This window comes from Oncorhynchus kisutch, linkage group LG6 (genome assembly GCF_002021735.2).
Source record: "Oncorhynchus kisutch isolate 150728-3 linkage group LG6, Okis_V2, whole genome shotgun sequence".
In the NCBI taxonomy this organism is placed as follows: domain Eukaryota; kingdom Metazoa; phylum Chordata; class Actinopteri; order Salmoniformes; family Salmonidae; genus Oncorhynchus; species Oncorhynchus kisutch.
This window is the reverse complement of record NC_034179.2, coordinates 37,126,451-37,154,435: the sequence shown is the minus strand read 5'-3', so window position 1 is coordinate 37,154,435 and position 27,985 is coordinate 37,126,451. Positions and strand designations below refer to the sequence as shown.

Here is a 27,985-nt window from a genome sequence, read left to right as displayed (position 1 = left end):
CAGTTTTTCACAATTCCTGACATTTAATCCTAGTATAAATTCTCCGTCTTAGGTCAGTTAGGATCACCACTTTATTTTAAGAATGTGAAATGTCAGAATAATAGTAGAGAATGATTTATTTCAGCTTTTATTTCTTTCATCACATTCCCAGTGGGTCAGAGGTTTACATACATTCAATTTGTATTTGGTAGCATTGCCTTTAAATTGTTTAACTTGGGTCAAACGTTTTGGGTAGCCTTCCACAAGCTTCCCACAATAAGTTGGGTGAATTTTGGCCCATTCCTCTGACAGAGCTGGTGTGACTGAGTCAGGTTTGTAGGCCTCCTTGCTTGCACACGCTTTTTCCTTTCTGTCCACACATTTTCTATAGGCTTGAGGTCAGGGCTTTGTGATGGCCACTCCAATACCTTGACTTTGTTGTCCTTAAGCCATTTTGCCACAACTTTGGAAGTATGCTTGGGGTCAATGTCCATTTGGAATATTATATATTCACATAATTGTCTTGCCTCATGATGCCATCTATTTTGTGAAGTGCACCTGTCCCTCCTGCAGAAAAGAACCCCCACAACATGATGCTGGCTTATCTAGAGAGACATGCCAGTTGCATAATTTTATGGATTGTATTCATTATGCTCTCTAGCCTTTATGTCATTTTTTGTGTTTATACTGTATGTGTAATACATGCACTAAGATTAATTTATGAATAAGTTTGGCTACATGAGGAAGTTAATGGAAATCATTACCAAAATATCCTTTTGAATGAAATACAATGTGTGTAATGAATGCGCAAATCACAAAGTGCAACTATCCCCACCTCAATGAATTGACTAATTGTAGCCTACAAGATTATATATAGTAATCACGTGAAGGCATTTTGTGTAATTTACATACCCGTTCTAGAAGTGGGTGTATCATCACCGTTCCAAGGCGAACTCATGTGCAACTGTTTTGCAGGAAGTTGATGCAAGTCTGAACATTGCTGTCAAGACACGAATTTGTCGATTTAATCCACCAAAGGTTAGTCTAATTCTTTAAACTAATTGTCGTTATTATTGGTATTTTGTAAAATTTTCTGTCACATTTCCTAAATAGTTAAAAAGGCTACAGAAGTTAGAAAGCTACAGAAGTGAAGACTACTGATTTGACACACAGAGCACATTATTGGGTCTTGAGACAGAAATTGAATAGTCAATATGGTACTGTACTGTAATTGCAAAAGTGACACATTGAAAATAGTTTTCTCTGCTAAGGATTACTAACATGTCCCCTATGTGTGTGTCCAGATGAGTTCCACAGATACCAATGCCGAGAGCGACGACCCTGTCCCCAAGGGGGCCAGACTGAGCCGGGTCGCAAACCTGGACACCATCCCCCCAGACACCCTCAGTGAGGTACACCTGCTGCCTCCACGGGACGTCCCATAGAGACACACATAACCTCTGACCTTTCTCCTCTTATACTAGACCTGGGTTCAGATATATGTATTTGATTATTTGTTATTTAAATACTCATTTTCTGTGTATTTGAGTATTTTCTAATAATGTGGCCCAAATCAACTACTTCTATTGGAATATATTAGTTTCTTATAAATGAAGGTATTTTCAAATACCTGGGAGTGTATTTGAGTCAGTGCATTTGAGTATTTTCAAATACTTTCCATTTGTATTTCCAGATACTTTCCAATATTAAACTATGTGTTTTTTCAAATACAAATATCTAAAATGCTTACTTTCAAATGTTTTTCTAAGTAATTGAAATACCCTAAACAGTATTTGAACCCAGGTCTTATACACAGTAGAGGGGACGTATTTGAGTGTACTCTGTCTAATGTCTCAAGGCACTTGTATTGATATCTCATAGTTTGAACATAATCACATTCCTCTTTGTCTCTCTGGTTCTAATAGCTAGTCCCCTCACGGCGTAACCCATAATAATGCCTCATCGCTTTTGTCCACATTTTGAAAAGGTGTGTGGGACACTGGTTAAGTACAAGAGGATCATTTATGTGACGTGTGACGTGTGTGTCTGTTCTGGTTTGGCGTCTCTCTCCTGGCTTTGTTTATGTGTTTTATCCAGTCAATGGCATCTTTCTTGATGTTATGATTCCACTGTACAGTAGGTGTTTGTGAATTGCAACCACTTATAGTGGTTGCAATTATAGTGCTATCAAGTCTAAACCCATCAAATAATCAAAATGAACCACATTGTCATAGTCATGGAGGAACTGAGGCTGCTGTTATCATGCAGAGACAGGAGACACTGATCTACCTTCATGATCTCTACCTCAGCCTTGCTGTCCCCTGCCAGGGCATATTTCACAACAGCCTTAAACTGAGCCTGAGTGAGAGAGAGGGGCGGGGGGAGAGAAAGAGAGGAAGGCCCCAAACATTTAAGGAAGAGGAAAAGAGAAGCATGTTGAGGTGCAATTGTGTCTAATATCTTCAGAGGTCTGTAATGTGTTGATGACAGACTACGTTCGACCAAACAATACCAGCTTTCTTCCTGTGGAATGGAACATTTCCTATTTTGCCCGTTTTCTGGTTCAGGTTATACCCCTGTTGACTGATAAAGTCAGACATTAGTCAGTGCTGAAAGTTGTCAATGACATTACAATTATAATTTGTATTTTACCTGGTTAGTCTCATTGAGATGAAATCTCTTTTGCTAGGGGGCCCTGAATTAACATGGGTAAATAAAATGGCCCACCTGGATGAATTAATATGTACATGTATTGTAAATATAGTGCACTTTTTTCCAGTAATTATGTTTTATTGTCACATACACTGGATAGGTAAAGTGAAATGTGTTGTTTTACATGGTCAGCCATAGTAGCACGGCATTCCTGGAGAAAATTGGGTTTAAGGGCCTTGATCACGGGCACATCGACAGATTTTTTGTTCACCTTGTCAGCTCCCAATGCTCTAACCGCTAGGCTACCTGCCATACCCTGGTTTCTCCAGACAATATATCTGTGTCATCATAATCTGCTTTACAACATTTATTTAAGATTACAGTACAACATTTCATGAAGGGAACATAAAAGGAGGATTAAATCATCTTGCGAATCATCCAGTAACATTAACATGATATATTTCTTCAACTGGAGATGTAATATTACAGACAGAGAATTGCTATGTTGTGGACAGCTGATGGACATTGCCACCTTGTGGGGAAACCTGCCTTTCTTTGTGCTGGCTATATTGGTCGTCTTGATTTACACACCATAATGTCGCTGGTTATGGGGAGTATCTTTCCCATAGATGACATTGACAATGCTATCCTTCCCCTGAAATTGAAATATCAATTTGGGTTGGGGTAAATTCCATTTCAATTTAGTCAATTCAGAAAGTAAACTGAAAAATCGAATTCCTATTTCCGTTATTGAAAAGCAATTTTAGTTGAAACTTTCTGAATTGACTCCTGATATCAATCCCTCTCATAGGTAGAAGAGTGTCTGCAGCCTTTCCGTCTCTCTTTGGAGAAGCTGCAGGACGTGTCATCTCGCCTGAGGAAGGACCTGATCAGAGGGCTGGGCAAACACACACACTGCCGGGCACCCGTCAAGATGCTGCCCACCTTTGTGAGGGCAACACCTGATGGGAGAGGTACAGTACTGTAATCTGTATTCCTTAAAGACTCTCCATAGTATGCACCGGTGAGGGTATGGCCCTTTGTTGAGACCTGTACTTTAGTAACCTAATTCATTAAACTGTAGGCATACCATTCACCAGACAGCCTCTCACCCAGACTGAGGTGCCCAGTCTGAAATGAATCTATAGACCCCAACACACTTCTTCATGTCCTCTTGCACTGTAGATATGATGGATTATTGATAATTGATTTTAGGCTGAGCAAATTGGCCAACAGAAACATTTTCCTTGAATTGATTGGTCCCCACAGAGAAGGGGGACTTCCTGGCTCTAGACCTGGGCGGGACTAACTTCCGGGTGCTGCATGTCCGTGTGGTGGAGGAGATGCAGAAGCTCCTGAAGATGGACAGTAAGATCTGTGCCATCCCCCAGGAGATCATGCTGGGGACGGGAGAACAGGTGTGTGTGTTTGGGATTTACATGTTTGTACAGCTGATCTCATCCCACCCCTCCCATGGGGCGGTTATTCTCGAACCCCAGGTGGGAACAGTGCCTGTAAATCCCTCTGATGTTACAATTTCTTACTTTGTAAACATAGACTTTCAATGGTTCATTAAATCTAACTTCAACTACAAATATTGAACATTAGCTGGGAAACCGGCTGTCTGTCAGCCACAAAATCCCAATTAAACTGAGAATTTAACATGAACATACTCATGTGAGAATAAAAAACTTTATATTTTACTGTACTTTATGATGATTTAAAGAGTAACCTTATTTGATAAAATGCAATAACAGAAACCAGAATTATTCTGGATTAGTGATGAACTGGAACGCTATTCAGTTAATAAGGGTTCCTGGTTGCAGGTTTTATTTCCAAATCTTGGAAGATGTGTTAAGAGAAGTTGTATAATTGAGAGGTTTTTGTTTTGCGTTTCAATTGTTTTTTATATCACTAGGAATGCAAATGTACTGTTTATGTACGTATGTACAGTACCAGTCAAGAGTTTGGACACACCTACTCATTCAAGGGTTTTTCTTTATTTTTAATATTTTCTGCATTGTAGAATAATAGTGGAGACATCTAAACTATGAAATAACACATAAGGAATCATGTAGTAAACAAAAAAGTGTTAAACAAATTAAAATATATTTTATATTTGAGATTCTTCAAAGTAGCCACTCTTTGCCTTGATGACAGCTTTGCACACTCTTGGAATTCTCTCAACATCACCTGGGTTGCTTTTCCAACAGTCTTGAAAGAGTTCCCACATATACTGAGCACTTGTTGGCTGCTTGTCCTTCATTCTGCAGTCCAACTCATCCCAAACCATCTCAATTGGGTTGAGGTCGGGTGATTGTGGAGGCCAGGTCATCTGATGTAGCACCCCATCACTCTCCTTCTTGGTCAAATAGCCCATACACAGCCTGGAGGTGTGTTGGGTCATTGCACTGTTGAAAAACAAATGATTGTCCCACTAAGCGCAAACCAGATGGGATGGCATATCACTGCAGAATGCGGTGGTAGCCATGCTGGTTAAGTGTGCCTTGAATTCTAAATAAATCCCAGACAGTGTCACCAGCAAGGCACCATCACACCTCCTCCTCCATGCTTCACGGTGGGAACCACATATTCAGAGATCATCCTTTAGCTACTCTGCGTCTCACAAAGACATGGCGGTTGCAACCAAAAATCTCACATTTGTACTCATCAGACCAAAGGACAGATTTCCATCAGTCTAATGTCCATTGCTTGTGTTTCTTGGCCGAAGCAAGTCTCTTCTTATTATTGGTGTCCTTTAGTAGTGGATTCTTTGCAGCAATTTGACCATGAAATCCTGATTCACGCAGTCTCCTCTGAACAGTTGATGTTGAGATGTGTCTGCATTTATTTGGGCTGCAATTTCTGAGGCCGGTAACTCTAATGAACTTATCCTCTGCAGCAGAGCTAACTCTGGGTCTTCCTTTCCTATGGCGGTCCTCATGAGAGCCAATTTCATCATAACGCTTGATGATTTTTGCGACAACACTTGAAGGCACTTTCAAAGTTCTTGAAATGTTCTGCATTGACTGACCTTAATGTCTTAAAGTATGATGGACTGTCGTTTCTCTTTGCTTATTTGAGCTGATCTTACCATAATATGGACCTGGTCTTTAACCAAATAGGGCTATCTTCTGCATACCACCTCTACCTTGTCACAACACAACTGATTGACTGAAATGCATTAAGAAGGAAAGAAATGGGCCTCCCGAGTAGTGCAATGGTGAAGGGTGCTGTACTGCAGCGTTAGCTGTGCCACCAGAGACTCTGGGTTCGCGCCCAGGCTCTGTCATAACCGGCCGCGACCGGGAGGTCCATGGGGTGATGCACAATTGGCATAGCGTCATCCGGGTTAGGGAGGGTTTGGCCAATAGGGATATCCTTGTCTCATCACGCACCAGTGACTCCTGTGGCGGGCCGGGTGCAGTGCACGCTAACCAAGGTTGCCAGGTGCAAGGTGTTTCCTCCGACACATTGGTGCGGCTGGCTTCCGGGTTGGATGCGCGCTGTGTTAAGACGCAGTGCGGCTTGGTTGGGTTGTGTATCGGAGGACGCATGACTTTCAACCTTCGTCTCTCCCGAGCCCGTACGGGAGTTGTAGCGATGAGACAAGATAGATAGCTAACAATTGGATACCATGAAAAAGGGGGCAACATTTTAATTATTATTTTTTTTTATTAAAAAAGAAGGAAAGAAATTCCACAAATTAACTTTTAACAAGGCACACCTGATAATTGAAATGCATTCCAGGTGACTACCTAATGAAGCTGGTTGAGAGAATTCCAAAAGTTTTTTGGTCACTACATGATTCCATATGTGTTATTTAATAGTTTTGATGTCTTCGCTATTATTCTACAATGTAGAAAATAGCACAAAAAAAAAAAAAAACTTAAATGAGTAGGTGTGTCCAAACGTTTGACTGGTATGTATTTACGTGTGTACAAACTGTATATATATATATATTAACATTATCATGTATTTGGCTACAGCAAATACAGAGTCTTATAAACCAATCTGGGCTGGGTATCCTGAAGATACATGATAAATAATATAATAAAATAAAATAAATAAAATAAATAAATCATATTCAAGGGAATACATATGAGTGACTCATAAGGGTTGTGACTTTGCCAGGTCTCCTCAGGTTTTGACGGATGAAAGCTATGCTCAGTTTCTAGAGAAAACCTTACGTCTGACAAGACGCCAACCTTGCTTAATTAATTAAAAGCGAACATCACTTTTTGACAGGATGAATCAGTATCCTTTACCAAGCACCCAAGATATTTGCCATCAATATTACGCTATTAAATAACACTAATGCCACTGTGAGATTTTGACTAATTTGGGATTTCTCTCTTTCTATCTCCAGTTGTTTGACCACATCGCTGCATGCCTGGCTGAGTTCCTGGAGTCTCTGGACCTGAAGGATCAGACTCTGCCCCTAGGCTTCACCTTCTCCTTCCCCTGCGAGCAGAAAGATATCGACAAGGTCAGTCACACTGCCCCAGAGACACACATACAACAATTATCCATACAAAAAGGAGACATCTGCACGCTTCAATACAGCAATTAAAACCTAAACTAGGGGGAGGCATCTCATTCAGTCAGGACTGATATGAGTAGGACATGTTTCGTCCGGTCCCCAGTGGAAAGACAGTCGAGTAGCATCAAGAATGTCATTCAAGGATAGTTATGTTGTGGTGGTCAATTCCCATTTTAATTGTGTAACACACTGTGTGAGAATACTGTAGCTAATGGGACCTGAACTTCCAGAGCCTCCTGATCCACTGGACCAAAGGCTTTAACTGTTCCGGAGTGGTAGGAGAGGACGTTGTGAGGTTACTGAGAGAAGCCATCCACAGGAGAGGGGTGAGTCTATAGGCCTCTTTGAACCATACAACTATCATCATTATTGCAAGATACAACTATCGCCACTTCTCCACAAAAAAATGTTTTACTAAATGAAAAACGTTTAATTTTATTACTACGGTATTATATAGTTAATATTGGCACAAAATTGTGTATTTTACACATAGGTACTTGTAACTTTTGCTTGAAGTGGTACCCTCAAACTTCTCTTCCCCTCTCTCTCTCTCTCTCTCTTACTCCTTTAGGATTATGACATTGGTTCCGTTGCCATGGTGAACGACACGGTGGGGACCATGATGAGCTGTGGATACAGGGACCAGAGCTGTGAAATTGGCATGATCATTGGTAGGTAGCGCCTAACGTTACTGCAGCCACACTACTACAACCATTGAATTAGAGAAAATAACACAAATAAAAGCATAATATGAGATGTGTCCCATTTAGCCTAGCAAGTGAAGGAGAGGGGGACTGTAGTAACCATATAGAACAGTAATAGTATCATGTTATTAAAAGAACACATGCAAGTAGTTTAGGGATGTCAAGGATAACCATGGAGAGTCATATTTGGGCTCCCAAGTGGCACAGCAGTCTAAGGCACTGCATATCAGTGCTAGAGGCGTCATTACAGACCCTGATCCGATTCCAGGCTGAATCACAACCGGCCACGATTAGGAGACCCATAGGGCGGCACACAATTGGCCCAGCGTCATCCAGGTTAGGGTTTCCCCAGGGTAGGCCGTCATTGTAAATAAGAATTTGTTCTTAACTGACCTGCCTAGTTAAATAAAGGTTCAATAAAAAAATATATATATATATCTTGAAACACATCATGTAGTTTCTAGCACTTTCACACTGCAATGGCTCCCTCTGGTGGAGATGATGGCAACATGGTTTTGTGTGCGTGCATGTGCCTATGTGTTTGCATGTGTTTCTGTCTAACATTGTCTTTGCCTCCCCAGGGACGGGGACGAATGCATGTTACATGGAGGAGATCAAAAACGTGAAGAGAGTAGAGGGGGAAGACGGCCGCATGTGCATCAACACAGAGTGGGGGGGATTTGGAGACGACGGATCCCTAAAGGACATCCAGACTGAGTTTGACCTGGTGGTGGATCGAGACTCACTCAACCCAGGCGTGCATGTGTATGTGTTTTTAATTCATGAGCAGTTGAAAGTACATAGCTAAAGTACATAAAATACAGCTATGACTGTAACTTCTATGCTTGGCTCTCTTGACTACATCCTGGCCCATTTATCGACTCTCTGCTGTATGCTTGTGTGTCTGTCTCTGTATCCAGCTTTGAGAAGATGATCAGTGGGATGTACCTGGGAGAGATAGCCAGGCTGGTGTTGGTGAAGCTGGCTCGGGACAAGCTACTGTTTGGAGGAGATCTATCAGTGGCCTTGCTCACACAGGACAGCTTTGAGACCAGATTCATCTCCGAGATAGAGGAGTGAGTGACAGACACGCCATGCTCTTATGTGTCATATATCTACTTACACAGATCCTAAATATAGCAGTTATTTTTAAATATGAATGTGCTACATAATACAGAAGCTTCCATTGTGTAGCAATGAGAAAAATGAGGTGTCTTTACAACTATATTATACCATTTACCATCAATAGGCCTTCTCAGTCAGTTTAATCCTTAACAACCTATCTATTTGAAATCCATGTATGTCACTTATATCAGCTTGCATTCATACCAAAGTATATTGATGGATGACTCAACTGATGAGTGTTGCTTGTCTCAGGGAGAACACAGGACTGCAGAAGGCCCAGGAGATTCTGTCAAAGCTAGACCTGCCTGCCGGGCCTGTGGACTGTCAGATTGTGCGTCTGGTGTGTGACTCTCTCTCCACACGCTCGGCCCAGTTGTGTGCCACTGCCTTGGCAACCATTGCCAACCGTATCCGTGTCAACCGTGGACTGGACCATCTAAGCACCACAGTGGGGGTGGACGGCACAGTATACAAGAAACACCCCAAGTATGTTCACCTCAAATAGAAATTATATGACGTTTTTCACAGGGTTATTTCAGTGAAAAGATACAACTAAATCCTGCTTTTATTTGTCACTTGATTGAATGGAGGATATCCTCTTGTGCTGCCATAACTGTGGATTTCCTGCCTTACTTTCCTTAGTGTATTCACAAGTGGCTGAATCTCAATATCTCAGTCTTACCACTATCCTCCCTTCCCAAAGTGAATTATATTCCTCTCTCAACCTTAACCCTACCTTTCCACTCACTCTGTCTAAATGCAGGAATTTCACGTGATGGAAGTATTTAATGGAATAAGCTATTTCGTGTCAAGTGAGATTGTATTTAGTGTCAGGTGAGATTGAACTCTCAGGACCTATGTCAGTGTCAGGTGTCCAGGTAACCATACATTGATTTAACTATCCCCCCTGTCTCTCTCAACACGGTCCCTGCCCCGCCCCCCAAACGCTTTTCCCCTCCAGCTTCAGTGAGAAGCTCCAGGAGACCGTACGCATCCTGGCCCCCAAGTGTGATATCACTTTCCTCGTCTCCGACGACGGCAGCGGGAAGGGAGCTGCCATGGTAACGGCAGTGGCACAGAGGCTGGCCATGCAGTCCCGGATACTAGAGGACATCGATGGAGAGGAGGAAGAGGATGAAGAAAATTAAGCCATGTATTCGACCAGACAACTTGAAATGCAGTACCATGAAAATGTCCCCCTCAAATGCTTTTGTCATAGACAAAGATTGTAAGGTAGGGGAGACCAGGGAACAAAGTAGGAAATAGTCTACTTTTAGTCTTTAGCTTATTTGTGAAAATATTATTTGAGTTAGATTTATCATATTTTTATGCAAACATAGTACAGTCGGAAAGTATTCAAACGCCTTAACTTTTTCCAGATTTTGTTGTGTTACAGCCTCATTCTAAAATTGATTAAATACCCCATAAGTACAAAGTCAAAACAGGTTTTTAAAATGTTTGCAAATGTATTCAAACAAAAAAACAGAAATATCACTTTTACATAAGTACTCAGACTCTTAACTCAGTACTTTGTTGAAGCAACCTTGGCAGCAATTACAGCCAGGAGTCTTCTTGGGTCTGAAGCTACAAGCTTAGCACAGCTCTATTTGGAGAGTTTCTTCCATTCTTCGCTGCAGATCATCTCAAGCTCTGTCAGGTTGGATGGGGAGCGTCACTGCATAGCTATTTTCAGGTCTCTTTAGAGATGTTCGATCGGGCTCAAGTCCGGGTTCTGGCTGGGCCACTCAAGGACATTCAGAGACGTGTGTTGTCTTGGCTGTGTGCTTAGGGTTGCTGTCCTGTTGAAAGGTGAACCTTCGCCCCAGTCTGAGTTCTTGAGTGCTCTGGAGCAGGTTTTCATCAAGGATCACTCTGTACTTTGCTCCATTTATGTTTCTCTCGATCCTGACTAGTCTCCCAGTCCCTGCCACAGCATGATGCTGCCACCCTCATGCTTCACCGTAAGGATGGTATTGGCCAGGTGATGAGCGGTGCCTTGTTTCCTCCAGACGTGATGCTTGGATTTCAGGCCGAATCTTGTTTCTCATGGTCTAATAGTCCTTTTGGCAATCTCCAAGCAGGCTGTCATGTGCCAATTACTGTGGAGTCGCTTCCTTCTGGCCACTCAACCATAAAGGCCTGATTGGTGGAGTGCTAAAGAGATGGTTGTCCTTCTGGAAGGTTCTCCCTTCTCCATAGAGGAACTCTGTATCTCTGTCAGAGTGACCATCAGGTTTTCGGTCACGTCTCTGTCTGTGGGACCTTATATAGACAGGTGTGTGACTTTCCAAATCATGTCCAATCAATTGAATTTACCACAGGTGGAATCCAATCAAGTTGATGATCAATGGAAACAGGATGCACCTGAGCTCAATGTCGAGTCTCATAGCAAAGGGTTGAATATTTACACTACCTTTCACCCCAAAGTTTGGGGTGACTTAGAAATGTTGTTGTTTTAGAAAGAAAATCAAATTTTTTGATCAGAAATACAGTGTAGACATGGTTAATGTTGTAAATGACTATTGTAGCTCGAAACTGCAGATTTATTATGGAATATCTACATAGGCGTACAGAGGCCCATTATAAGCAACCATCACTCCTGTGTTCCAATGGCACGTTGTGTTAGCTAATCCAAGTTTATCATTTTAAAAGGCTAATTAATTGATCATTAGAAAACCCTTTTGCAATTATGTTAACACAGCAGAAAACTGTTGTTCTGATTAAAGAAGCAATAAAACTGGCCTTCTTTACATTAGTTGAGTATCTGGAGCATCAGCTGTGGGTTCAATTACAGGCTCAAAATGGCCAGAAACAAAGGACTTTCTTATGAAACTCGTCAGTCTATTCTTGTTCTGAGAAATGAAGGCTATTCCATGCGAGGAATTGCCTACAAACTGAAGATCTGGTACAACGCTGTGTACTACTCCCTTCACAGAACAGCACTAACTGGCTCTAACCAGAATAGAAAGAGGAGTGGGAGGCCCCAGTGCACAACTGAGCAAGAGGACAAGTATATTAGAGTGTCTAGTTTGAGAAACAGATGTCTCACAAGTCCTCAACTGGCAGCTTCATTAAATAGTACCTGCAAAACACCAGTATCAACATCAATAGTGAACAGGCAACTCCAGGATGCTGGCCTTCTAGGCAGAGTTCCTCTGTTCAGTGTCTGTGTTATTTTGCCCATCTTAATCTTATCTTTTTATTGGACAGCCTGAGATACGGCTTTTTCTTTGCCGCTCTGCCTAGAAGGCCAGCATCCCGGGGTTGCCTTGTCACTGTTGACGTTGAGACTGGTGTTTTGCTGTCATCAAGGCAGAGGGTGGCTACTTGGAAGAATCTCAAATATAAAATATTTTGACTTGTTTAACACTTTTTTTGGGTTAATACATGATTCCATATGTGTTATTTCATGGTTTGTATGTCTTCACTATGATTCTACAATGTAGAAAATAGTAAAAAATTATGAAAAACCCTTGAATAAGTAGGTGTCCAAACTTTTCACTGGTACTTATGTTGAGATACATGGGGAATGTTCCATAGGTCAATAATCAATAAAGAGAATATTTCGAATTCTGCCTGAAATAAAAATGTTGGTCAATAAAACAAAAGATTATTAATGGATTTAAGCAAAACTTCCTATGCAAGTAGATATACTAACCAAACATTAGCATATTGAATAATAGTGGTTTCTAATTTGAGTTATTTAGTTGTTACTTTGTGTCCTCATGCCAGAGTGTTAGTTCAGCCTTTTGTGATTTTTTTGCAATTAATTTTTTACCCCTTACTAGCTCTGACTTTGCTGATAGCTACTTTATTGAGTAAAAATGTACTTACTATGACTGTGATATGTGGTTGTCCCACTTAGCTAACTGTAAGTCACTCTGAATAAGAGCCTCTGCTAAATAACTAAAATGTTCAATGCACATGCCCTGTATTACTTTGTGCCCCGGTCTCCTCTACATACTAAACACCTCACTCACTTTCTTGTAACCTACTGTATGGAAACTCAAATAATGAAATCATGAATTAATTCAACCTACTGTATGCATGCATGACTGTAAGTCGCTTTGGATAAAAGCATCTGCTAAATGGCATATATTATTATATTATTCTTACAATGTTCAACTTCTCTCTTTTTTACAGTATCGTTTTTAAATAGTTATATTGACAACTGCAATGCAATATTTTCTGTATTACATGGTCAACTTTCAAGGGGGAAATGATCTTATTTCTGAACCTGCTGTATGTGAAATTAAAATAATGTTTTTAAAAAATGTATTAGTATATATCATTTTATACTAGAATGAAAACTTTGAATTGGGATTATTTCACTGTATTTAGTATATTTTTAGACCAGATACTATAACACTGGCAGCCATATTGAAATGGCAGCTTGTTCATACAATTACTATCTTGGAGTACACATTTATGAATTTCATGGTCAAGCCAAATATAAGTTCCACAGAATGGAAAGGTACACGTGCTCACTCCCCCTGTCGGAGAAACTAGAGGAACATCAGGTTATTCAATTAAAGTTTTCAGCAAAATTATAAAACTATAGAATATTCAGACACTCCAATTGACAGACCACGTGTTCAGAAAGTGTTGAAAATTAAAGATGGCTAGCATGATACAGATACAATGTTGCAATGTCAGTTTCCCTGCACCCCCAGTAGGCTAGTAGTTACAATGTTGCACTGCCGAATGTAACAACTATCACGTGTTCGACTTTGCTCTTCAAATTTCCCACACTATACGGTGAATTTATCATGTACAATACGAGCCACGATTACTTAAAATTATCACCATGTATTTGTCTCCACGCATGCTCCGTGGTTATAGCCGACCAATGTATCAGCTCAACAACTTTGATATTACAACTTAACTAAACTTCATTGATGCAATACCATCGTGAAAAATAAAATAAGGGCATCTTTAAACTCGAACCACAATGACTTCAGGATGATAAAAATGTCCTTACATGAAAAATATCCACTTTCATATGAACAATATGTTTTAGCCTACTCTCGCAAACAGCTTTGGCCACACCTAGATCCTGTCCTATTTTCACAAAAAAAAGAGAAACCTTTTCTTCTTGAGCATTTGTTTGTGTGCCGGTGAGTTCCCGGCTGTGTAACTTGATAGGGGGCTCTGAGAGGGAATAAGGGAATGTGTTACTGCAATGGAGCAGAATGCAATACAGGTAAAGCCGACACTCACTTTATATTATTTTGAAATAAATCGTGATTTTCCTATGCGCACGCATGCCACTTTTACCTGTTGATATCGAAAATAAACCGACTGTGTGTCGGTCTCATTTTGATATCAGTTTGCCCTTTTTCAAATCTGTAATTTTGTTTAGAATGTCGAATTGATTGTTATCCTATCAAGCTAAAAAGACTTTCGCAATTACAACTTTGCTGGAAAGTTGTGACTCATCCAAGGGAGAAAATAGCTCGCTATTATATTTTGAAAGCCCCAAATTCCGCTGACATGATTATAGGATTTTATTGGTCAGGGTTTGCAATTTAATTCAACTTCAATACGTCTATATTTTCTTCTTGTTAATGATTGATTTCTTTGTGTGTCGTGTCGACTACTTACGTTCTCCCTCTCTACCCCCACCCCCACATTTCCACATTAAAGACAATTTTATCTGACGATTCCGCAATATTAAGAAACTTTTATGCTTGTTTTTCAACCAAATCGATGGTATTGTAACTTAAAACGAAGTTTGGAGTAAGTCGAAAATTAATATTTTACATTTGCAGTGACGTGATATTAAAGATTAAAATATAATCTAAGGAACAAGGTGGAGCAGTTTATTTAGCGAACAAATGGCCAACATATGGGTATAAAAAAATTCCTGACATTTATGTATCGTGTTTATTTGGTATAGCTCAAAATGGAATGTTAATATTGTGAGGAAATCGCTGTACTTTGTACTTGAAATTGCGAGGATTATCTTGATTGTATAATACCAGGCCCACCAAAAACTTCTGTCGAATTGTAGGACTTCAGTAACAGTAGGCCTATATTGGTTTTATATTTAATATCAGAAAGGTTGAACATATATAGGCTATACTGCATTCATAATTATATTTAAGTTGTAGCGTATACAGTAATCATATGTTTCTCAAAGTTATGGTGGATATTATATGTTCCAATTATCTAATGATATAGGCCTACTTTTCCACTTCGTATAATGTTGTAATATTGTGTAGACAATGTTTTGTATAATAGGATATCCAAGGTCACATTGTTATTTTGCAGAAAGAACACATTTTCCATTCGTTTCTCTATTTCTGGAACTGCGGTGCAGGCTATATCAAATCCCAACATGAGCATTAACGTATCCTTTCAGTAGGTTCGTTTTTTTCCCTTCAAAATCCTTCTCAAAATTGAAAATCCAGTTTTATGTGGTTTAAGGATTTACTGTAAAATCAGCCTTGCCTCGTTTTCACCACTAGTTGGCCAAGTGATCAACGTGTGCACGCACAGCTCTGTTCCTGCTGCATTGGAAGGGGGGTAGGGGACGGGGTTGCCGACAATGGGCGGGTTCGAGGGGTGCGAATTTGAGCATTTTCCTCATTTAGGCAGCTAGGATATACCCTATAATAGAACTACAGGGGTGTTAATTGATTTATTATATGTTTTTAGATTAGGCCATCAGAGTTTAAGGTCTATATGAGTTAAAATAGCCTGTAAAACACATGTCTTCATAGTTTTGATTCATCACAAAACAAGTGTTTTATGTTGGATATCCAATTGTATCCTTTTATTTTTTTATAACCCTTTCAAATATGCCTACAGTCACATCATACTATCTGTGAATAAGAATTGCCTACTAAATAGATTAGATATGGGTATTGGTGCATGGTGACACTAGGGTGGAAAGCAGAGCGGGCTCTGTATTTGGCCTAATTCAGATATTGAAAGCCATTGTAATTTAGTGAAAATGGCTGTCCTTTGTGGCCAGTAGCAGCGAGGTTGCTCTCATATAGAGAGCCATATATTGAGCAGAACAACATGTATGAACTAATGTTGATAAATGGGGAGGAATGCAGGCCTTTGCCAGGAACATTTGGTGGAATCTGAACGTTTATGCTCATGGCCCAAATGGATAATTGGTATCATGTGAATGAGTTTTTCTGTATACGAGTTGTTTGACATTCAAATTGTACACATAGAAGGGATGACATCTGTATTTGTTTGAGTTTTGCAATTTAAATTACATTTCCCGTGTCTAGATTACGGACATTTGTGATGGGCTCAGAAGTTAGTTGTACTATTAGCTTTTTTTTAATGATTATTGTTAACATTTATTTAACTAGGCAAGTCGGTTAAGAACAAATTCTTATTTACAATGATGGCCTAGTTGTACTGGGTGATAACTCACAAAACTATAACAAAAGAAGACTATGATTTCTGGGATTTTTCACGAAATGTAATCCATAAGGGTCCTTTTGGAGGAAGGATTATTGACATATATTTGACATTTGTACCTTCAAGCATAATTGAAAATGTATTTAAAGTTGGAATATTTGTGACATTTTCTCCTTACCAAGGCCTCTAAGAGAGTATTAAACATAAAGTTCCAAAGTGGGATTTCAGATACTTTTAGAGTTAGGATTCAATTTGTTAGTATTACCAAACAGTAAATGTGAAACTATATTCAAAATGGTCGCCCTCTGCTGGTGATTTGCAGGATGTACAATGATACAAGTATGATGGCTGTGATTGGTTACATCGCCTGTTCGACAATATAATAAAAAAAATAGCCAAATCATACTTTTTATTGTTTCAGTATTGATGTTTATATTCCTGAATTAATGTAGTTTTTTAAATCAAAATACTACTCATTGCTGAGCAAGCGGTACAGCTAAAGAGGAAACATTAGAGGCTTAAAGACAAAATTTCCCAAATGTTTAAACTTCAATGAATTATTCCTCAATTATGCTTTAAAAATGACCCTTCTATTGATTACATTTTGTGAACGAGACCATGATTTTTAGTATTGTTTTGTGAGGAATCACCCTATTATTCAAATGGTATATTTTCTGTTTAAAGGAAGTTGATTTATATAGCAGTTGTCAGGAGCTTAGTACTTAAAATATTCTGAACTAAATTCTTAACAATTTGAATAAGATATGTGGAGCTTTTCAAGTCCTAGTCACATGATTATTGTTCCCAGTATAATTGCTGAATAAATTACGAGTACACATAGTTTTGTTTGTTAAACTAATCTTTAACAGAGTTGTATTCATACCGTATTACAATTTAGCTTAAATGGACTTCATGAAAATCAAATGGGGAACAAGACTACATTTACATTATGGATCGAGGTTGATTCAGATCACATGCCCTGTCATGAAACAGACGGGAATGGTTGAAATACTCTGGCCTCTCTCTCTCTCGCTCACACAGTGGTTGGGTGCTCCCTCCTACCTGCGCGGCTCATTTGCCTTCTATAAGTCAGTGAGCTGTGGGTCCGGGTCCGCTGCTCAGGTCTGGAAACTGGGGGAGTTCTACTATGTACGCTGTGGCCCTGAAGAACCTGTGGGCATTGCTGAGGTATGAATTCTAATAGCTCTGTTAGTTTGCACATGATACTTGCCATACCAGGGATGTATTCAGGGTGGTGACTGTGTAGAACGTTGCAGATGGATACTCAATATCTGTTCTTCCCTAAGGATTTCTACCTGATTATGAACGTTCTGTAACATTGTACCCTCATGAACGGACCCCAGAGTTTTGGGATTAATTCCTTCTTGTGCCACTGTACCGATTACGTATTTATTGTAAGTCGCACTGGATAAAAGCATCTTCTATGTATTTCTTATTTCAGGTGATGTTACTGTGGGAGGACCAGGCCCAGTGCCATCTGCTGGCCAGCTCCAGACTCTACTTCCTCCCTGAGGATACTCCCAAAGGCAGAACCAGAGAGCATGGCGAGGTGGGTAGGGGGCAGGGCACCACCGAGCTCGATTGTTGTACATGATGTAGAAGTGTTCAAACTAAACTATAAAAATGTTAAAACTATGTACATTTTAAAGTCTACATTACTGTAAACACTGAGTGTGGTTGTCATACTCTGTTTCACCAAGAATCACACAAACCTACCGGCCATATGTCATTGCTAGACTAGCATGTCATATACAGCATATCTCATGAAAGGACATACTGTACTGTGCATTTCTTCCATAGTCAAATTTTGGCTTGGGTTGATGCAATAATGGATTGTGTGTGCCTGGCTTTTAGTCTACTTGTTTAACCACAAGTGTTTCACAATCTCAATGTACAAATGGTTGCCACATAACTAACTATTAACAAGAATCATTAGATGTGTCACTTTTCCCCTTATTTGTGAAATGTTTTTAACTTGCACAATTCATGTGTAATGAAATGCATTCTTACTAAAGTATGTTCTTCATACCTAAAGTTTTAAAAGTGCATACGAATGGCAAAGAGTAGTTCTATGAGATGTTATACTTGTATTTTTATTTATTTATTCCATTCCAAAGAAACATTATTTTTGCTGGGATCATGAATCCCAGGTTTTCCAAAGTCTCCTATTTCACTATAGTGCTATGTTAATCATAGTGAAAAATAACATCTTTAGAGGGGAGTCATGGTTAAAAAAGAACCTGTTACAGTTTGTTGTTCATGTAGTCCCCTATAGTTGGAGGTGAATGTGAAAAATGTGTGAGATAGGCCAGCTTGCTTCTATCAGTGGTATAGGTGTGTAGTGCCTGAGGCGGAAGTGCTGTGGATCATTGTCACTGGTGTCAAACAGGTCTGGGAGGTGTAGGAGAGCTCTGATGGCTCCTCATGTGCCACAGGCCATTGGTACTCTGACTGGGAGAACTTAATCTTGTCCTATGTGGTGAAGAACTGTAAACCAACCACATTCTGTGTCCACTAAAGAAACGGGTTAGGGTTAGTAGGGTTACTAACTTAGTGAAGTCTAAGAGAATTTCTTCACAGCAATTTGTTTTTGCATGAGATGAATTTCCTTAATTCTTAAAAAAAGAATCTTGGTGGCCCTTTGAGGGTATGCACAAATAAAGTAGTATGGCTTTAATGGGGATCTAAGTGTGTGTGTGTGTGTGTGTGTCCGTCCCTCAGGATGAGGTGTTGGCTGTTTCTAAGAAGATAGTGGTGCGGGTGGAGGATCTGGTGAGGTGGACCTGTCCGGAACCTCAAGGTTGGAAAGGAGGCAGCCAGAGGTCCAGCAGGACCAACGGTCATCACAAACCCACCCCTATCATTACCAACGGAGCCCCAACGCCATTCAAAGAGAAGGCTGAGAGTGAGCGTCTCGGGGTCAAGGTGCTCAGCTACCCCCAGTACTGCCGCTTCCGCGCCCTGCAGAGGCGCATCCAGGACGAGGTAGGGTTGGGGCTCCAGAATCCCCATCTGCTGGCCCTGGGAGGGATCAGGGTGGCCCAACACAACACACAAGTCCTCTATTGCCGGGATACCTTCAACCACCCCACCCTGGACAGCAACACCAGTGTCTGGACACAGCTGGGTGAGCAGCAGGCTGGGGGAACTTGATCTCTCTATTAATGTAAATGTGGCCAATGGCTGAAGTGATTATATTTTTTAACCCTAATTAGACAATGGAATCTAAAATGTGTGGACAATAAATTCAAATGAATTAATGCAACCCTACAGTAAATGAGTTAATATAATAGTGTATGTTGTGGTCATCTTGTTATTTTGTACTTAGTTCAATGTTTTTTGAAAGGCAAATTATTATCTTGTTATTTTGAATTAGAATTAAATTTATATCTCTCATTCCAAGGATGCACCTCTCTTAGCTTGAAGGGGCGACCCCGCAAGAGGAGAGGCAGGCCAGAAGGCCAGAAAGCTATGGAGCCACCAGCCCTCAACCAATCAGAGTCCTGGATAGAGAGAATGAAGGTACACTTTGTTTTGTTCTAATAACTGTTGATATGGCTACATACATAACTTTCAGATGTCTTATTATTCACCTCATATTCACTTAGAAATTACTTAATATCATAGTAATTACCTTTTAGGTTTCTTTGTCATGAAATGCATCAGAATACACTCTTTATGCCAAGTAGTTACTATTCTTAGACGTGAGAATTCCACATTTCCTAATAGACACCAACTGGAATGGGGATGTACAGCATTACTAGATGTAGTATTGTTATAACCTTATGTATCCTGTAGGAGAATGTAATGGGCAGTGTGGAGATGCATTGTGAGGAGGGCTGTCTCCCCCACTCTGATGAGCAGCTGTTCCTGGATCAACTCTACTGCTACATGGAGCGCTGCGGCTCACCCATCAGCAAGGTGCCCAACCTCGGCTTCAAGAAGAGTGAGTCGCTCACTGATGACTTCATCAACCACCATTAATACTCCTACCAAAGGTTTTGAATACAAAGGGTCCTTTGCTGTACTTTCAGTTTGATTTGATGAGTTTTCCCTACAGAACTAAATAAAATGTTCCCACCATGTCTTTGAACAAGCTGTATATCTGTCAGCGTTGTAAACCAGACCGTCAAGGCCACAGCTCCTAGGACCTATGATATGCTTTAACACTCTTGTCTGTCTCCGTGTCTACAGTTGACCTGTTTGTCATGTACTCTGTAGTCAAACGGCTGGGCGGCCATGAGAGGGTGAGTAGTGAAGGCCATCGTTCTGTATCATCCACATATCTTGTACAATAGTGGTACGATTGCAATGTCTAAGCAAATTAGCTCATGTTTATGGAAATAATTAACGGTCTAAACTATTTTTAAACCATTTACAATCCCTCTCCTGTAGGTGACGTCCCAGCGTCTGTGGAAGAAAGTGTATAATGAACTAGGAGGATGCCCGGGCAGCACCAGCGCAGCCACCTGCACCCGGAGGCACTATGAGAGGTGAGGCAGGAACACTGCTTGTGCCCAGACCAGTTTACATTGTGCCCCACCTAAAGCATGCCTATTCTTCTTGTGACAAAAGGAAACCATGTTTATAACCACAGTACACAATATAACCCAGGCTTCAGCTGTGAGAAACGCTGATTCGGGGGTCTGATACGATTTAATAAACAAATTCAATATATACTATTTCTCTAGAATTATAGGCTAATGCAGGGGTCTCCAACCTTCTCTGGCATGAGAGATACTTAAAAAAAAAATAAACATCACAAGCAATCTTTTTTTCTTTCTCTAGCTTTCAAATGGGCACGTTCTTCTCTTCTCCCCTGCAACTCTTCACGGGGTCCTTAGTGTACAAGAGGAAGTAGTGCATAGTTTCCTGTCATTATACCTGGTAAAATAATGGTTAATAAACAACTCAAATCTGTCATGTCTTTCCCAAGTTCTGTTTTATGTTTTCCCATATCAAGTTTTCTCAGTTGTATTTTCCTGGTTTAGATTTGTCGAAATTACAATTGTTCATAGAGAAAGAACAAAATTGGATGCCAATGCTTAAATCACAGACACTTTTTATATATTTATTTTTTTAGGTGTGGAAGAAAACAAACACATTGAGTTGAGTGTAATTATCCTTTCATTTCTGATCTGGCCCTTTAATTGCACATCTAGTGAATGAAGAATGTGGGGTCTAATCTGCCTGTCCAGTGATGGGTTTTGTACTGCTGCTGCTGATTTCATGCCAAAGTTTGCAAATAAGATACAAATGATGTACTTACTCATAATATACAGTGCATTCGGATATTAGTCATACCCCTTGACTTTTTCCACATGTTGTTGTGTTACAACCTTATTCTAAAATGCATAATTAAAAAATCGCATTTTATAAACTATCACATTCACGTAAGTATTCAGACCCTTTTACTCAGTACCTTGTTGAAGCAACTTCTTGGGTATGACACTGTAAGCTTGGCACACCTGTATTTGGAGTTTCTCCCGTTCTTCTCTGCAGATCCTCTCAAGTTCAGTCAGGTTGGATGGGGAGTGTTGCTGCACAGCTATTTTCAGGTCTCTCCAGAGATGTTCAAGTCCGGGCTCTGGCTGGGCCAGTCAAGGACATTCAGAGACTTGTCCCGGAGCCACTCCTGCATTGTCTTGGCTGTGTGCTTAGGGTCGTTGTCCTGTTGGGGGGTGAACCTTCACCCCAGTCTGAGAACCTGCTCCAGAGCGCTCAGGACTTCATCAAGGATCTCTCTGTACCTTTCTCCGTTCATCTTTCCCTCTCATTTAATTGAAGGTTTTAGGGAAAATATTTCTGTCAACCCACAAGATGGTTATCACATCAACTGGCTACACACGGAGTGATAGACTAACGCGCTCACCACACCGACTGGGGCAATATTGTTGGAAATTAATTGGCAGATATTCTGTTTAGTTTTGGCTTTTAAGCCAATCGTGGCTAACCAGGGGTGGGATAATGTAAATGTTGCGTTGATAGCAGCTGGGAGCTTGCAGGAGGGTGTCACCAGTCCCACACAGATTTGTTTATGAGCGTTTGCGGTGGAACACGTGAAAATTGCTTTTACTTTCAGTTGTTTGGCTAGTTACTCATTGGTGGGCTGACCTATTAGAGACCCCTAGGCTAATGGGCTGTACAGTACCTGGTTGAAATCCACTGCATTTTAGGCTTTTCGGCATTGGTGTTTCCTTACAAAACGTGTTTTTCATTTTGGAACTTTTGGTTCTGTGTGTTTCCCTCAGGCTGATGCTTCCCTATGAGGAGCACATACATGGAAGAGGAGCAGAACTCAAACTCCCAGCATCCACTGGGCCTATCCGGGGCAGGGGGAGGAGACCGCTGGTGAAGAAGACTGCAACCCCCACCCCTCCTCCAGTAAGTGTCTGCTCATCTCTCACTCCACATGCAGTTCATTTGTTGACTTGCTCAGTTCATGTCAGTCATTTGATATTTAATATGCTGTCATCGCTAGTTGTCTTGGCTTGACCTGAATCTGATGTAAATTAATGTATTCTATTACATTCTAGAGACTAACATGAGAATCATTCAGAAAGTGTAACTGAATCCATCCTCATGTATGGCATCTCTCTCTCACTAGACTATTTCTCCAGACGGTGTGGTGGTAGTGAAGAGGGGCAGGGGCAGACCTCCAGGCAAAAAGAACCAGGCCAAACTTCTAGCCTCCAAGGCCAGTCCAGTGGTCCTGTCTCCCCCAGCCAAACCCAGTCTGGACCTAGGGTCCAAACCCCTGCAGGACCCCTCTCTCCAGTCCCTGTCTGTGTTCCAGGGGCTAAACCTGGCCAACATGCCACTAACCCCAGAACTGTCCCCCATGTCTGCCCCCTTCCTCCCCCTCCTGCCCAAAATGGAGAGGGAGGTAAAGGTGGCGAACGGGGATACTCTAGCACCATCACCCACTCTGTCTCCTACAAATCTCCTGTCTGATCTCTCCAGGCTCCACGCAGCGGGCTCCCTAGGAGGGTTCAGGCCCTCTAAAGGCCCCTGTCCCCTGGATCTCTTTAGGAGCCGACTGGGCCTCAATAGCTTAGACAGCCCTGGTCTAAACACCCAGGACCCTGCCTCCCACCAGCCCTCCAGCTTCCACCTCCAGGCCAAAGCAGGGAGCTCAGACACCCCCCTTCCCAATGGGGACCAGCCCCATCTGCAGTCTCACCACCAGTGTTTGGGGTGTGGGCTTGATGAGGCAGCCCAGGGGGGGGGCAGCAGCAGTACTAGCACCAGGGAGGGCCGTAGCAGCAGGCCTCCCCTGCCCCCTCTCCGGGTCCTACCCCTGGATCTGGACTGCAGCCTGCAGGTGCGCCAGCTGATGCATACACGGCTGGGCTTGGCCCAGCTTCACTCCTTCACCAAGCGGCTGTCGGAGGTCTTAGCCCAGGACCTGAGTGGCAAGCCCTGTTTACCCATCACCCCTCCCCCAGAGCAGGCCCTACCGCTCAACCTCAGCAAGCGCTCCACCACCAGAAGATCTGCCTCTGATACTGGCTCCGGGATGGCTGCAGGGGATCAGGAAAATGGTGACACCACACTCCCCTTAGCTAAAAGGCATAGAATGGAGTCGTGCGAGGAGGCTGAGGACCTGAGCTCACCCAGCAGGGCAAGGGCTTTCCTCCTGGAGCTGCCTTGTCACACCACCAGCCCAGACACCAATTCTCCATCTCCCCAGCTCTGCCTTACCGAGTCTGGGGAAGGTTCTGGAGACGCCCCTCTGGAGAACCAGGGCAGGACGTCTGACTCTGAGCCAGTAATCCAGGTGAAGGTGGAAGAGGACTGGAGGGAGAGCAGCTTTGTGGAGGTGGAGCCTGTGGAAGACTGCTCTGTAAAAACAGAACAGGAGAGGGTGGAGAAAGAGGGAGGAAATATAAAGATGTGGGAGAATGGGAAAGAACAGAAGATGGCAGTTGAAACTGTTAAAATGGAGGATGGTATTCAACAGCAATCGGAGGAGGGAGAAAAGGAAGTAGTGGAGGGGAGTAAACTGGAGAGGGTAGAAGAAGAGGGTAAAACCATAAATATGGAGGATGCTATATCAGAGAGGGGACTGAGGACTCCTTAGCCCACTCTACAAGTGGCTCTGGGGACCAACAGGAGGATGAGGAGATGTGATGTTGAGGCTTCTGTCAAAGGGCTGCCCAGTTCTGTCCTGCCTCCAATCCAGGCCCAGCCAAGGTACCTGAACAACTGCACACAACCCCAACAGCCTCAAGACTAACACCGACAATCACTCCTCCACTCTCCCTTATGGGAGGTAACTCTCAAACATCCAATCAAAGACTAAAATCCTGTGAACTCCGTAACCACACACACACCTTTGAAAACACTGCCATTTGCCTTGACACTATTCAATGATCTAATTCTGTACACTGTATGATACTATGCATAATACAACTTTCGGGCTTCATCTAACTTGAATTATGTAGCTATATTAAAGCTTAACTTGTGTTCTACTTTCGTAGGAAATACTATCGTTTTTTTTTATTTTCTTCTTACTGTTAAATGAAGTATATTACAAAACAATCAGTAGGTCAGAGGTTTTTATAACAATCCACTCCCTTCCTGGACCAAGTTTTCCAAAAGCATCTTAAGGAGAAGTTCATCGTTAGAACCATAAGATCAAGGATACAAAAAGATGTGCCTTAAATCTCTTGTGCTCTGATTTGTTGTCATTCACGGAGTCACACAAATGGCAACAACCAGGGAAACATCTGTTTGTTTTCCAGTACTGCCCTTCAGTCTTGCATTTATTACTTCCTGTTTGTTTCCAACGACGGCAGGATTTGCACTCCTACTGTACTGGTTCCCTTTCCTTCCTTTTATGCGGAAGTCACTTACAATATTTATTATTTAACTTTCTGATGCCAATTGTAATGTATTTTAATGTCTGTCTAGTTTCAAAAACAATATTCTGACACCACTGGCCTGGTTAACGTGAGATTTAGTCGTTGTTGCCTTATTCCGAGTCAATTGACACCAGTAATTCTGTCAGACAGATATCTGAAATGCCATATTTTGTTTACGGTAAACTGGGGTGTGCCCAGACCAGATGTACAGTAGCAGGGGGATTTTATTGACTATCAACACCAAATGTGTTACTGTATGATTACAATAAAGAGAGTAAAGGTTCTCGGCTGTAGAATTTTACAAAAAATATAACTTTTCTAAAACCTACAAAAAAAAGTTTTCCTGTTGATATCCTTATTAAATATTTGGTTAAACAATTACAGCTGGTTGTGGCTCAAACTGTTTTATATTGGGCGTTTATCGTCATTGCAGCCTGGTCTATTTCTTTGTTTAAAAGTGTCAGCATACCATTGAGGTGAACGATCCACATGCCGGCCATTGGGTGAGATGGCAAAATGTAGTAGTTGAGCTACACATCATTTTGGTGTGGCAAGTTCCTCATTGAGTTGAATAGGTATTTAATGCTTTTACTTAAATAGTTTGTAGCTTTTTGATGTTATTATTTTAATTGTAGAGTTTAAGATCAAATGTTTACATTTCAATTTTGCATGTAGAACAAAATCAACTTTATGTTTTTGCGTACTTTGAATACTGTCCGACTGGTACTTTATTAGTTGGTTCACAGTATACCAACTTCTGGAATGGTTCCAATGGGGAAAAAGTATCTTCATTCAACTTCAAAATATGGATGGTCATAATTCATAGAAAATAAAATAGCAGAATTGGAATTTATTTGCAGTTGACTCCGATCAACTGGCTTTTCTTTTCCCCCTTTGTTTTATTTCTTGAACACCTGCTACAGAGTTAATGTCATGTAGTTGTCTTTATTTCAATCTGTATCAGTTGAGCTCATCTTGTTCATGGAAGAAATCTGTCTCAAGTATTAATTTCTCTGTGTATTAGAGTACGGCCAGGGCCGTGCCACACCTTGACTCCTATACTCGGACAATTTGATTTATATGGTTGTTTCAACCATTTTGTTTTAACACTGTATATTAAATATGTTTTTCAGATTTTTGCACAAGTTTATAGACTGAGTATACAAAATATTAAGACCACCACTTTCCATGACATAATGACCAGGTGAATCCAGGTGACTGCTATGATCCGTTATTGTTAACTGCCACCTTGAGATGGATTGTGTATGTGTGCCATTCAGACGGTGACTGGGCAAGACAAAATATTTAAGTGCCTTTGAATGGGTTATGGTAGTAGGTGCCAGGCGCACCGGTTTCTGTCGAACTACAATGCTGCTGGGTTTTTCACACCCAACAGTTTCCCGTGTGTATCAAGAATGGTCCACCACTCAAAGGACATCTAGCCAACTGGATCTGGGAAGCATTGGCGTCAACATGGGCCAGCATCCCTGTGGAACGCTTTCGACACCTTGTAGAGTCCATGCCCCGATTTAATTGAGGCTGTTCGGAGAGCAAAAGGCCAACTCAATATTAGGGAAGATGTTCCTAATGTTTCGTATACTCAGTGGAGCTGTTTTACCAGACACCGTGACTAATCCTGGACTCTAAAATCTATTTCAATGGATATTCTCCATTGCGCTTGCTTTTTAGTCCAGGAATAGTGTTAATCTGTGTCTGGGAAATTGCCCATTTATTGTAGGAAAAGGTCTCTTTCTGTAATGCAAGAAGTATAGAGACAGACAGTTTCCTAAATTGACCACTAGATGGAGACCACAGGCCAGCACTGTCCTATGCGAGGCCTGACTGTTGTACAGTCCTGGAGGGGAGGAAGGATATTCTACACTACAGAAGTAACGGTTGAGTTTGCTACAATGCAAAAAATATCAGTGCAGATATATTAAATAATTGAACAGCCCAGAGATCTGGATTCACAAAGAATAGATAGGCGTTTCAGTAGGCCTTGCACTTGGGTATGTGTCAAAATTGCTATAATTTGAGAGTGTTTTGGTAACCTCAAGGCATAATGGTATCGCAAATAATTTCTTGAGACCTTCCAGAGAAACAGATGATGTGTGGGGGGGGCAAGCAATTATTTAAAAAATATCAAATTTACTTTCAGTAGCCCTAGTATTGCTTTAGTGCAGGGGTGGGCAATTCCTGTCCTCAAGGGCCTGATTGGTGTCACACTTATTCTCCGTCCCTAGCAAACATTCTAAACCAAAGCTCATGATTAGGTGACTATTGGAGGCAGGTGTGTTAACTCGGGCTGGGGCAAGACTGTTATACCAATCAGGGCCTGGAGGGACTAGAATTGCCTACTCCTGCTTTAGTTGATTCTTTATTCTTCACACCTTATGAATGAATTGAATGTCAAACAAGCACAGAAATACTTGCATACTTTTCCATATCATATACACCCTGCATTCCTGTTGATGGAAGCGGCTCCTGTATGCAATGCCACAGCCAGGCTGGACACTTTGTGTAAACAGTCACAGCAAAAAGGAAATGAACACATTCCAGAAGCCACCAGATCATTGCTTTGTTGTTCTTGGCACCACACAGTAGAGAGTTAACTGGGATCCAGGTATGGGCAGAGATGTGTTATTGTCTGTTTAGCCATGTCATGGACAAGCGTCACTTTTTGTATTGCTTTCTATAACGGGGATTGC

General features: G+C 41.3%; 2 protein-coding genes across 3 annotated transcripts; both read left to right on the top strand.

The window, feature by feature from the left end:
* The first annotated feature begins 897 nt into the window (after positions 1 to 897).
* On the top strand, positions 898 to 10,486 carry LOC109892139 (hexokinase-2). The gene is made up of 11 exons (XM_020484570.2): positions 898 to 1,017; positions 1,284 to 1,391; positions 3,443 to 3,605; positions 3,901 to 4,049; positions 7,001 to 7,120; positions 7,405 to 7,500; positions 7,746 to 7,845; positions 8,460 to 8,643; positions 8,799 to 8,954; positions 9,256 to 9,489; positions 9,965 to 10,486. The coding sequence occupies exons 2-11, from the start codon at positions 1,284 to 1,286 to the stop codon at positions 10,149 to 10,151; spliced, it is 1,497 nt and encodes a 498-aa protein (XP_020340159.1). The 5' UTR covers positions 898 to 1,017; the 3' UTR covers positions 10,152 to 10,486.
* Positions 10,487 to 14,073: 3,587 nt separating this feature from the next.
* LOC109892775 (uncharacterized) lies at positions 14,074 to 25,660 on the top strand. Of its 2 annotated transcripts, none has more exons than XM_020485546.2 (10): positions 14,074 to 14,206; positions 17,431 to 17,577; positions 17,852 to 17,959; positions 19,132 to 19,537; positions 19,814 to 19,932; positions 20,209 to 20,356; positions 20,605 to 20,657; positions 20,806 to 20,903; positions 22,662 to 22,794; positions 23,018 to 25,660. In XM_020485546.2, exons 1-10 carry the CDS (start codon positions 14,186 to 14,188, stop codon positions 24,491 to 24,493), a joined length of 2,709 nt encoding a protein of 902 aa, XP_020341135.1. In that variant the 5' UTR covers positions 14,074 to 14,185; the 3' UTR covers positions 24,494 to 25,660. The 2 variants fall into 2 exon arrangements, with proteins under 2 accessions (XP_020341135.1, XP_020341136.1); XM_020485547.2 differs by lacking the exon at positions 14,074 to 14,206 and adding an exon at positions 14,646 to 14,742.
* Positions 25,661 to 27,985: the final 2,325 nt, after the last annotated feature.